The sequence below is a fragment of the Urocitellus parryii genome, chromosome 6 (genome assembly GCF_045843805.1).
Source record: "Urocitellus parryii isolate mUroPar1 chromosome 6, mUroPar1.hap1, whole genome shotgun sequence".
NCBI classification, from domain to species: Eukaryota; Metazoa; Chordata; class Mammalia; order Rodentia; family Sciuridae; genus Urocitellus; species Urocitellus parryii.
In genome coordinates this window covers 152,564,259-152,576,660 of record NC_135536.1, presented here as the reverse complement: position 1 = coordinate 152,576,660, position 12,402 = coordinate 152,564,259, and the positions used below count along the sequence as shown (strand labels likewise).

At 38.3% G+C, this 12,402-nt stretch overlaps 1 protein-coding gene across 2 annotated transcripts in view; it reads right to left on the bottom strand.

Moving 5' to 3' along the window:
* Window positions 1–12,402, bottom strand: part of Napb (NSF attachment protein beta) — a 45,203-nt gene that overhangs the window by 17,184 nt on the left and 15,617 nt on the right. The window contains exons 2-5 of one of the 2 annotated variants that reach the window (XM_077799420.1): window positions 9,283–9,362; window positions 5,279–5,395; window positions 3,380–3,426; window positions 3,153–3,230 (exon numbers count right to left, since the gene is read on the bottom strand). In XM_077799420.1, coding sequence (XP_077655546.1) covers window positions 3,153–3,230; window positions 3,380–3,426; window positions 5,279–5,395; window positions 9,283–9,362 — 322 coding nt within the window. Of the gene's footprint in view, window positions 1–3,152; window positions 3,231–3,379; window positions 3,427–5,278; window positions 5,396–9,282; window positions 9,363–12,402 lie in introns of those variants that run through there. The other variant, XM_077799421.1, reaches the window with a different exon arrangement.

Below are 12,402 nucleotides of genomic sequence, written 5' to 3'. Positions count from 1 at the left end.
GGCTGGAGGTGAAGCTCAATGGTAAGTGTGTGTGCTTAATTAGCATGCACAAAAGTCCTTTCCCACCCCTCAAGAAAGTCTTTTTAATTGTCTTCATTCTCTGAAGTGTTTAGCATCATTTCCCATTGAAATAAATTAAGTCATGAAAAACATAATCAAGTCTTTCTACAAAGAAATACTCTTCCTGGGACAGAGAGGAGAGCTATTTGTCTTCCTAGTTCTTATCAGAAATCAATGATAAGGGTTGAGCTGAGCCATATGGAACAGCTGCATGGTGGTGGTGGTGATTGTGGTGGTGGTGGCAGGGGGGCAGTTCCAGGGGGAAATGTACAAATGTTGGGAATTTGATTTAACTTAATGTTTTTAAGTAATGAGAATGGCTGGTACAGCAAAATGTTAGCACTGTAAACTACAACTACATATATTAGTAAAAGAAGACTTTTTAAAAATAATGCTAATTAAACTAATTATCAAATTCATAATTTTGACAGAGACTAGACTTGAAAGGAAAACATGCATATGCACTGCTTCCACAGAAAAGTTTGAAAGAGGTAACTGTATATAATCTTTGGATATTTACATTTAGTGTGGAACTTTAACATGTATTAAAGTTTACCAGGCACAAATAGATTCTTAAATACTAGAAATCAGTTGTATCTGATAATTTCTCGCTTAAGAGTCCACTGTGTGGTGAATAGCCTTAAGGAGCTATTCTTTCAGAACAAATACTGTCAAACAAGACCTACCATGAACCTGCTGTGTGCTCAGAAGCTGAAAACAGAAATGAGTCATAGTTCCTCTGGATCATTTAAGAGATCACCTAAAGGAAGACTTATTTATTCTGTGGTTCAGTGTTTTACTTTATCAAGTTGAGACAATTGAGTTTATGAAATTTCAAACTTCACTCTCCAGTAGCTAAAACTGTGAATGAATCAGTGGACGGACACTGGAAAGAATTAAAAGAGAATAAATTCATTTGTAAAAATTTCATATAAGTTACATTAGGGTAATTCGTTTTAACAGGACAAGACATATCAGAGAAAGAGGGTGCCACCTACTGGTCAATCCTCAGAGTGGCAGGGACACTGGTGTAGGTTTTCAGAAGCTGCCAGCACTAATCAGGTTTTTAATTTTTTAATTTATTTTTTTAAAGAGGAAAAGAGTATGCCATGGATCATTGTATTCACCCTTAATTTTATGAAGACCATATAGTGAAGTGAGTGTCAGACCATGCTCTGGTGGCAGAAATGGCATAATGCCAATGTCCTGGTCTACTAGAGTACTTAAACCAGGAAGTACCCTGCACATTGCCTGACCTCGAAAGACTCACTCAACCTCAATAAAGATACTATGCCCATCCCAGACTCTGACCAAAAAAGACCCTAGCCATACCAGACATGTCTCTTTCCTGACTCATCATTAATCCCACACCAGGGAACAACTAAGAGCTTGGGTCCAGGCTCCATCACCTTCCTCCAGGATTTGCAGATAACTTTCCAAAGAAGGTTCACACACCAATGCACAGGATGGCTCTGATGTGATCAAGATCAGAGTGATTTCTCAAGTAAGATGGCAATTATAGGGTAGGGGAGGCTAAAGAATATTATGTAGCAAGTTTTGAACTGAATAACCAAAACGGTGGATGTCAGCATGAAGTCTGAAAGGCAAATGTGAACCACGAGAGTACAACTTCTATACTGCCCCCAGGACTCTTCCCCAGTTTGCTAAGCCAGACACTGGGGCATAGTTTTCATTTATTTATTTATTTATTTTTTTTAAAGAGAGGGGGGGGGAGAGAGAGAGAGAGAGAGAATTTTTAATATTTATTTTTTAGTTCTCGGCGGACACAACATCTTTGTTGGTATGTGGTGCTGAGGATCGAACCCGGGCTGCATGCATGCCAGGCGAGCGCGCTACCGCTGAGCCACATCCCCAGCCCCATAGTTTTCATTTAACAAATGTTTATTTAGAGTCTACTATGTCCAGAGTTCTGGGCCCTTTGGACCTAATAGAAAAGCAGAGACAAAACTCTCTGTTGATTTAGGCACTTAGTCTAGTAAAGGGAAAGATGCAAGCATAAGGTAGAGCATGATATAAGGCACACCAGTGCAGCAAAACAAGAGAAAAACTTGAGAGAAATGTGGGCAGTCTGGTTAAGTATTCCTGATGGGCTGGAGTTATTAATTCCAAATAGGTGGTGATGATAATCCTCATAGAAAATGTGTTAATTTAACAAAAATCGAAAGGCATGCGGGATGTTAACCACGTAGACATGAAGGATATGAGAAGTTAGCCATCAGGACATCTAAGGGAGAGTTGTTCAGGAAGAGGAATCATCACTGCAAAGGTCCTACAGCCAGAGCAGGGGAGGAGAGTAGAGAAAGGAGGTTCCAGAAGGGCATGAGGAGCATAGGTGGGGTGGGAGGAGTAATTCAGTGGGGCCATGAAGACTACATGCAAGATTCCAGATGTTCCTGAATGAAGAGAGATCCAACCAAAGATTGTAGCCATAGAGAAACAGAATCTGATATACTACTGACAAAGATCACTCTGGTTACTCTGTTGCATGAGGACTCAAAAATGAGGGGAAGGAGGAAGTAGAAGCAGAAAACTGGTTAGAAGGTTCCTGCAGTGATCAAGTAAATCTGGGGAACAATAATGCAGTGAGAAGTGCTGAGACTCAAAAGCATTAAGGACAGTACCCACAGAATTGGCTCATAGGTTGGATGTAGAGTAAGAGAAAGGACAAGAAAGCCTTCCATTTAGAGGGAAGCAAGTGGGGGCAGTAGCACTTTAGATCAAAATCCAATTTCAGATCTGCTAGCTTTGAGATGTTGCTGGATCCAAGTGGAAAAGCTAGCAGCGGGCAGGAGCAGGTGGGAATCTGTAGTTCGGAGCAAGCTCTGGACTACACAGATGATATTCAAGCAGCTATGCTGAGTGAGTGTTAAGAGTGTACAAATAATGGGTAGTTCAATAAATCTAACCAGCTCTTGTGTGTTACACACTCACTCTAGGAAAGCAGTCACACCCATGAAGTCCCTAGGAAGCCCTCTGTATACAACTGAAGTCAGCTAGGAGAGGAGGGCTCCTGGCATCCAACTCTCCACTTGCTTCACATCAAGTTATGAGGAGCTATGACTAGTGCTTACCTTCTCAATGTCTACAAGCTCAGTCTCATAGATCTCAGCAATAGTGATGTGATGCTTGGCCGCAATTGTAAACCTTCCCTAGGGGGGAAAAACCAGTGTCACACACATATTTTACCTATTTGAATGCCAATCATTTTGGGAACAGGAAAAAATAAAATAAAAAGAGACAACTCTAAGCCATCTCAAGGACTCCACCCCACAGCCGCTCAAGCAATGTAATGTCTTACCATGTCTGTGTAAATGTCGATGGCTGCATTTAAGCAGTTGATAGCCTCTGAAGCGTGGGCATTTAAGAAAAACAATGAAAAATCCATTCAGTCAAAGAGGGTTCAGGTGAGCCTGTCTTCTTGGCTGTTATTAGAATGTTAATGAGGTACAATTTGGGGTGAAGGGTGGGCAGGTCAGTTAGTGAGAAGTAAATACTAATCATGCACAAATCTAGATACACCAGCATGGCTTTGTTCCTGGCAGCTACAGTATAACTTAAGGAGGTATGGCTGGAGTAATAGTGGCTCATAGTTACTCTAAACCTTAAAGTGAGGAATCCATTCAGATGACATACTCTGTTACAAAGAAAATAAGACCATAGGGATTGTCACCAAACCGACAAATTACATCTGCTAATAACTAAGTGTAAATGTATTCTTCATTAATACTGTATGGATATATACTAATTTTGGAAGACAGTATCACTTCACAAGAAAGATCATTTCAATAGTTTCTATTCTTCATGGTCTCCAAATGAAAAGCATCTTGAAATGCCTATTCAGACAACTCTTAAGTGAAGTTAAACACTGTGTATAATGCATAAAGATGTTAAATTTTGGTATACTAACATATCTGGAAAAGGAATAAAAAAATCCAATAAATGATAATGATATATTTTCTGAAACAGCCAAAAATTTTTCCCTCTCACAAAATGGCAGTATTTATACTGCTGGCATGTGATTGGCACCTTCAAGTTTATTGTATTTGATCTGAAAGAGGCAGCAATGTGGAAAAGTTTGAAAAAATTTAAAGAATTAGAAAAGTAAACAACAAAAGTTAAAATTAATTTCCTTTAAGCTATGTAAAAAATATGAACTCACTGTCATATCTTTAAAAATATAGAGAAAGACATTTGTCTATAGTCCCACTCAAACTAAGTATCAGTATTTGATGAACTTTTCTTTCCAGTGTTCTTGGATCCATTTCTATGGGCATGAACGTTTTTCAAATATCTAGGTTATGCAATATTGGATTGGTCTCATTGTGGGTCTCCCTCCCCCCCATGTGGTTCTTTAATTAACATGTGAACATTTACCAAGGATCCTTTGACTCAGGAATTTTAATGCCTGCATCATATTCTAAAATATTGATGCACTGTAGGTCTACTACTCTATCCCTACTGTTTATGTGGGCTATGCCCAGCTTTTCACTTTTGGAAAAAACTAAACTGTGATTAACCTTTACACAAAAGCCCTTGATGTTATCTTATTTCTTTATGACATTTACAAAAGTTGAAATTTGTATGTTAAATAAGATGGGACTACTGAAAGCAAAAAGGGAGGCTCAAGGCTATCATGCACATGGGTGGGAGATAAGTCATGAATACTTTTAATTGCTAACTATACAACCTTTACAAAAATTTACCACTTTATCTAATTTTATTCTTTGCTTAAAATAAATACTTTGAAAAACAAACAAAAAAACACACACCACAAATGAATGCTGTGTGATCAAGAGATGTTTTTATCCAATTTCCTCAAACTGTATCTTAAAACTCACTAAATACTAGGAGAAAGGAAACATTAGAATTTCCCTACATGATAAAGAACATATTTTGTAAAATCAAGACAATAGAAGTCTTAGATAAAATTAAAGGTAATTTCCAAACAATTCTCCAAAATATGTAAATGGAACTTAAGAAAACAGTATTGATAACTAAATAGCCAGGATAAATTTAAAATATTTTCTCTTCATAAAAGCCCCCAAATGATTAATAAAAATTTCTAATTGTCAAAATTTCTGTATTATTCCTAAATACAAAAATTTCCTGTAGTAGGAATGAAAAGGACACAATGACTTTGATATCGAAGGCAACATTGGCCAGTTAGTTAGGTAGAGAGGGAGATGGGCTGCCTCACCTTGAGGGTCTGCCTTCTTGTAAGCATTCCCGGCGTCCACAAAGCTAGTAGCAGAGTCATGTTTGCTCTGAAGTTGCATATGGAGCTTAGCAGCCTGACAAAACGCATTTCCTGCGGCTAGAGAAGAAAATGCCATAGTTAAAACACAGAAGAAAATACCTCCCCCAGAACTGCCAGATAAGGACCCAGAGAAGGTACATTTTCCTGAATTCCAGTTAGAGGCACACATAAATATGGTCAAGCACTTCAAGTATTTATTTAAAAAACAACAAAACAAAACAAAAACAAATTAAAAACAAGTCAAAAAGTGAGAGAGTTTCTCCATCTCAGTTTCAGTAGGCTTGCCAAGTGCCTCTGGACAATAAGACTCCAATCTCTGACCTGCCAATCAATGACAATAGCCAAGACCTGGCCTATTCATTTCTATTATAAAATCATAAAATAAATATGAACAAGGGGCTTACAATTAAAAAAACAATTAAAAAAAGGAAAACAATTAAAAAAAGGAAAACACTGAGACAAAGATTATTTACTCATGTTTCAATAGATTTAGTTATCATTGTTGAATCTGCTCTACTAGGGAAAGCATGATTAAGAATATTAGTCATAAGTAGTATCCACTGCTAATGCTAAACATGTTTTAAATTTCTTTGTAAGATAAAAATATCCAATTCTGCTAAAGTTTCAGCTGCATCCCTCATTCCAATCCCCTCTTCAGAGGTAAGTACATAATTCTCAGGTGGGTTTCTAAACTTCCATCCTAGGGAAAAGAAGCATACAAACTCTGAAGCCAACCTGCCCACGTTCAGATCTTGCTCTATGTCTCTGTTTCCAATAAAAAGAGTACCCAGAAAGACATGGGTATTGTTATGGTCTAAATGTTAAGGAGTCTCCCACCAAATTCAAATATTGGAAAATAATACCCAATGTGATACTATTAAGACTTGGGCTTTTAAATAAGTGATTAAGAGGCTTTTTTAAACAAGTGATTCAGTCACAAGGGCTGTACCCTCACGATTGGGATTAATGCCCTTAAAAAAGATGCTGTCAGGAGCTGAGACAAGAGGCTGAGGCAGGAGGATTACAAGTTCAAAGCCAGCCTCAACAACTTGGAGAAGCCCTAAGCAACTCAGGGAGACCTTGTCGCTAAATAAAACATAAAAAAGGGATAGGGATGTGGCTCAGTGGTTAAATGCCCCTGGACTCAATCCCTGGTACCCTGCCCTCCCCAAAATGCTGAAAGGATGTGACATGCTCTTTTCTGCCATGTGAGGATGCAACAAAAAAGTGCCATCTTAGACGGAGGAGAGCAAGCCTTCACCATACACTAAATTTGCTGGCATTTTGATCTTGGACTTACTCAGTCTAAGGAGCAGGAATAGAATAAAGGAGATAATCAAAGTGGATGCTGACCTCAGGGTTGGAGCTGGAACTGGAGCACCCCTATTGGGCTAATGGCAAATTATGAGGCCTCAGGGGATCCCAATGAGGGCCAAGGCCATTGCCAGGACTGTGGGAGGTACCTGAGGTACTTAGAAAAGCAGCCAATTACTGACTAGCAGTTCAGGATTATGCCAGTTGAACAGTAGCTTTGAGAGCTCTACCTTCAAGAATGTAGAAATAATTAGACCTAAGTACAGTGCTTAGAAGGGCCTGGCTCAGGTTATGCCAGTGATGGACATTTCTATTATTATAGCAAATCTATCCTTAGATTACTGCTTTGGCATGTTTAAATGTTATTGTTTCTTACAACTTTGCTCTCCCCTTCCTGCCAGCATTTCATTTTCAATAATTTATGTTTACTGTCCAGAATTATTCATGTTCTATCTTTCTCTTGCTGAATGTAATACCACAATATTAAGGCTTTCTTGAGCAACTCGATTTCCCCAGATAATAGTAAGTGCTTTAATTTTATATTTTCATGTTCCTACCATCTCAAACTAGCTTACTTTTTCACTCTGAGCACTCATTTCAATTGATACTAATAACGGCAATTCAGTCTTGCCAGAATTGTAAGTATCATTAAAAGAGCATACATTAACATGACAGCTTCTAGGATGTCATTCAATTTCTCAGGCTAAGTTTCCTCATTTGCAAAACTGGCCTAATACCCGTCAGTAAGATCTCTCAAAAGATGAATATCAAAAGCATTAGCTTAATCATTATAAAAGGACTTTTTTTTAAGAACTTTTAAAATTACAAAGAGATGCAAGAGGTGTCATGACTACTACCACAGCAACATGGGTTTAACTTCAGAGCCTAATATTTACTAATTCACTTCACAAACATACCAAGAACCCATTATGTTGCAGACACAAATCTAGGCCCTGAAATATGGCAGAGATTAAAAAAACACAAACACTCTGCCTTCCAAGGTTTACATTATAATGAGGACCACCACATAATAAAACACATAAATATGAATGATTAAAACACCACATAATCTATGTATTTTTGCTAGACAGTGATAGGGCACTAGAGGAAAAAAAGGAGTTTCTAAGAATAAGGAGATTGTTATTTTTAAAAGGCATGGCCAGAGAAATGCTGGTTAAGATGTCATTTGAAAAAGGACCTGAGGGAAGCAGGATAGGTCACATTCTATTTAGCAGAGAAGTGCAGACAGACAGAACAGAATAAGTAAAAGCTTCAAGGTGGAAGCATAAGGGGAGTAATCAGGATGAGGTCAGAGGTGAAGGAGACAGTACCTGAAGGGTGATAAGGAGGTCAGCTCTTATTTGGAATATAAGCTGATGAACCTCAAGTCATTAAAACAAACTGGGAAAGTGCAAATACATGGAGATGTCAGGTGGACTATACAGGGTGCATCACCACAGACAACAGGCTGGGGGAACAGGCTACACTAAAAGCCCCCATAGTTATATAAATGATAAATTATATAACTCTTTCTGAGATGAATTTTTCAAAGAGTAGACTATCTGCTCACAAGATAAAATAAATAACTGGTCTTCTTTGCTAAGAACACTTTCTACCTATATTATAGGGTTTGAAAAAAAAGAGGGGATGCTGGGACAATACTTTTTTCTTCTCCATTTTTACCTTTTACCTAAAGTCTACCTATAAAACTAAACTTAAAAAAGAACTTCAGAGCCAGAAGGAACCTTTCAGATTTATCTAACTCAAAAGCATTTTCTCCTTTGAAATAATTTTAAAATTGTATGCCTTTAAGGGAAATGGGAAAACAAATTGCTTATAGAAGGTAAGAGAACCACTTTCCCGCACACTGAAGTTATGAGCCACAGCTAGAGACCCACATTCCCTGCTCTGGTCTAAGGTTATCTCCATCTTCACTCAGAAATATCTTATTTGGCCTTGAAATGTCTCTGTTTCAAGGGGAAGTGAAATGAATTTTTTTTTTTCTTTCTCAAACCAGTGGACCATCTCCTCTCAGGAATGAAAAGAAAAATCCTGCTAATTCTGTTATGTGTGATTTCACTGAGTAAAAGGAATTACTAAAAAAAAAAAAAAAAAAAAAAAAAAAATCCTTGGGGGTTATGAGAAGATCCCCAACTCCCCCCATAGCAATTCTTGATGGGCTCACAATCACTTATCTCAGAGTAGGTAATGCTTAAAAATTCCCAACTAATGCTTAGATAAAGAAAACCAGGCAATTCTATTTATCCCACCTGTTTTCAATGAGTTTCACTACAACTTTCATTCCTTATGGCACTGTATGTATTTGAGCACATTAGTAAAAAACAAAGATTACTCTTCCTAATTCCATGCAATTTTAATCCTTTCTAGTTATTACCACAAGCCTACTATATTAGGTGGCTTATAGAAACTAAGATAGATTCTGTCCCTGTGCTTCAACTTCAAGCCAGGTTTCAAGCTTGGCTCACTTAGATGGCAGTCCTTGCAGGACTGAGATGGATCTCCGTGGCATGAAGTCTCACTCTTTCAGGGAATACAAAAAGTCACTTTCTCCACAAAATGATTTTAAAGTATTTGTCTAAAAAGCAAGCAAACAAAACATTTGTACATACCACTCCAATTTTTAGCCATCTTGAACATATTTGCAGCTCTGGTATACATTTCACAAGCCTCTTCTATTCTTGTGTTTCCTCTAAGAAAAATTTAAACATGAGGTCACATTTAATTCTAACAACCATCTACATCCCTCATCCTCCCTCCCTCAAGAAACAAGCATTTAATGAGCACTTAGTATGTATCACACAAACATTAGAGGATCTTTATAGCTGTTCAGAGGAGATACTCTTACTATGCCCATTTCTGGTAAGAAAACTGAGGAATACAATGGTAAAGGCACCGCTGAAACCCACATAGCTCAAACCACAAAAATGAGTCTCAAATCCAGATCAGACTGAATCCAGAGTCTATACCCTTAACCAAAGTCCTTTCCATTTAGAAAAACTCAAGTTGTCTATCAATCTGAGTAATTAGAAGTATTTTTCCCAAAGGAGACTGAATTTTGAAGGATTAAGATACTTTTACCTTATTATTCAAGAGTTTACCACTATATTTGTTCAGATTTAAAAATAAAAATAAAATCTGAAGCCAGATGACGAGTGCCATGCTGTATTACCTGCCAGAGGTAAGCCCTTCTCTAATGTAGAAGTGGCCTCAGCATAGCCCCTACTCAATACAGAATTGCATTTTGCAATATCCTGACCACAGGGTCCTCCATTGCTGCTTAAATACGCACAGTTCTGGAAAATTATTCACCACGTAGCTGATTCCACTGAGGGACAGTTTTAGCTGCTCAGAAATTTCTTCTTACATAATACCAAAATTAATCTTTTGTAATTCCCCCTAGTTTCCTAATTCAATTTTGCTTTTACTAAGCTAAAGTTACTCTATAAAAGAGTAACACATTATATAAATATAAAATAACCAGAGGAAAATCAAGACCCAGTAGACCCTAACTGTACAGTACACATAACGAGAAACTCAGAGTGGAGTGTAGACATTAAGGACTCAGATAGGAGAGGTCAAGGCTGACCTAAAGACTCGACACAATATGAAAATGAATGAGTGCGAACATATGTGCCAGGATCTTAATAAGCTCTGAGCTCCAGCTGAGGGCATGCAGCTCTGTGCCTGTATGTGTCCTGTTGCAGAGTCAAGGCTGAATACACAGGGAGGACTAGGTGTGACTAACCAGATCTTGAGCAATAACTAATTCTTTAACTTCTTTGTGCCACAGTTTTTATACATGAAAACTGAGGTTATTATGAGAAGCAAAAGAAATAATCCACATATAGGTGCCATTGCAGAGTTTCACCCAAAGCATGTCCTTAATCAGTGTGGTTATTATAAACTAGATCCATGCATTGAGGGTATAAAAACCTTTGGGAATATTTGTACATCATTCACCTCATAAGGAATATATATGTATAAAGAACCCTTACTAAATAATAAAAACCACCCATTTTTAAAACAAGCAAAAGTCTGATTAGACTTTTTTCCAAAGTGTATACTAGTGGCTACCAAGGACAACATCATATAAGTCAGTATCATTAGCCATCAGAGAAACGCAAACAAAAACCACGTGGGCAATACCACTTGGCTTCCTTGAGGATGGCTAGATTCAAATAAGAGGAGTCTTGGGGGAAGATTGGGGGGAAAGGAACTCTCATGTAATAGTGGTAGCAATGTAAAATGGTGGAGTCATATTGGAAAATGGTTTGGTAGTCATTCATAAGGTTAAACACTGAGTTACCAGGTGACCCAGTAATTCTACCCCTATGCACACATCCAAGAGAAATAAAAACATAAATGCACACAAAAACTTGTACACAAATGTTCACAGTAACACATGCATCATAATAGTCATAAAATGGAAACAACCCAAATGTCCATCAACTTGATAGAGGACACATAGGCAGGAGCAGTGGGAACATGAGGTTAGGAAGTAATTCTGTAAAATGGGCCCATGTGCTGACCCCCACGGGCTTTCACCTGCAGCCCTTGCATGGCTTAAGTGGATAGGATATGTGTAATGTTTCTCAGCAACCTACCTGCTATCTGTAGGAGAAATGCAGGCCCTGAAATGCTGATAAGAACACAAGTTACTCTAAAGCAGGAATTTTTATGATCTATACACAAGACTAGAATCCAGAATTCAGAAATATAAGGATAATTCCTCCTAACCACATAATCTGTAAGAATAAGTTCCAATTAGGACTTGTCAGCATGGGCCCAAAGTGACTTAGAGTTATCACGGCAATGGGGACTTGAAAGTCTGATGTCATCCTGCTGTTAGTCAAAAGTAAAGAGATGGACCTGGGTGTAAAAGACTCTCTGGAAACTTCCATGGGGAATAATGGTGACATGACGAAGAGTTCCATTTCCCCAGATGTCAAGACTGAACCCCAGGCAACACAGAAAGTAAGTTGTATTTAAAGGATACAAACATTTCTCCCTGGAGGAAGAAGGGGTCCAGAGATGATATATAAAGAAGTGGTATGTCCTGCCCCCTTTATATATTTTAGATATTTTTTGCTCTCCTGCCCTCTACTCCCTGCCCCCCTTATCTTTCTTTTTTCCTCTCCCAATCCTGGGCCAAATAGTGGAGTGACCTAGGAAGGTAGCAGCTCTGGAGGCATTAATTAACAACTCTTACAATGCCCAGCAGGGAGAACAATCTCTGAGGCAGGTTGGAGGAGTAGGGGGAAAGGGCTATGGAGATGTCAGCATTTGATTTCCTTTCCTTTCCAACCAGCCTCCACCTTCCTGATCAGACCAAATTATTTATTATCTATACTGACTGTCTTTTTGTCCCCTGGCTTAAATGGACTCTCAATAAGACTGACACACCAGGAGGCAAGCTGTCCCCTTCCTCCCTGAGGACCCACTCTCTAACCCTCTATTCCTTCTAATAAACTTATGCCTGTTACTCTCAGCAACTTGTCTGAAATCTTTCTGACTTGATCCCAAGTATTGGGGTTTTAAGAGGGGCCTCTGAGCTGCCTCAGGTTCCTGGAAGGTCCCAGCCCTGTAACAAACTGATAAATAGATACATAAAATGTGGTATACACATACAATTAGAATATCACCTGGCAATTAAAAGGAATGTAGTTCCAAAACATGTTACAATAAGGTTGAGCTTTAAAAACATACTAAATGAAAGAAGCCAGTTACAT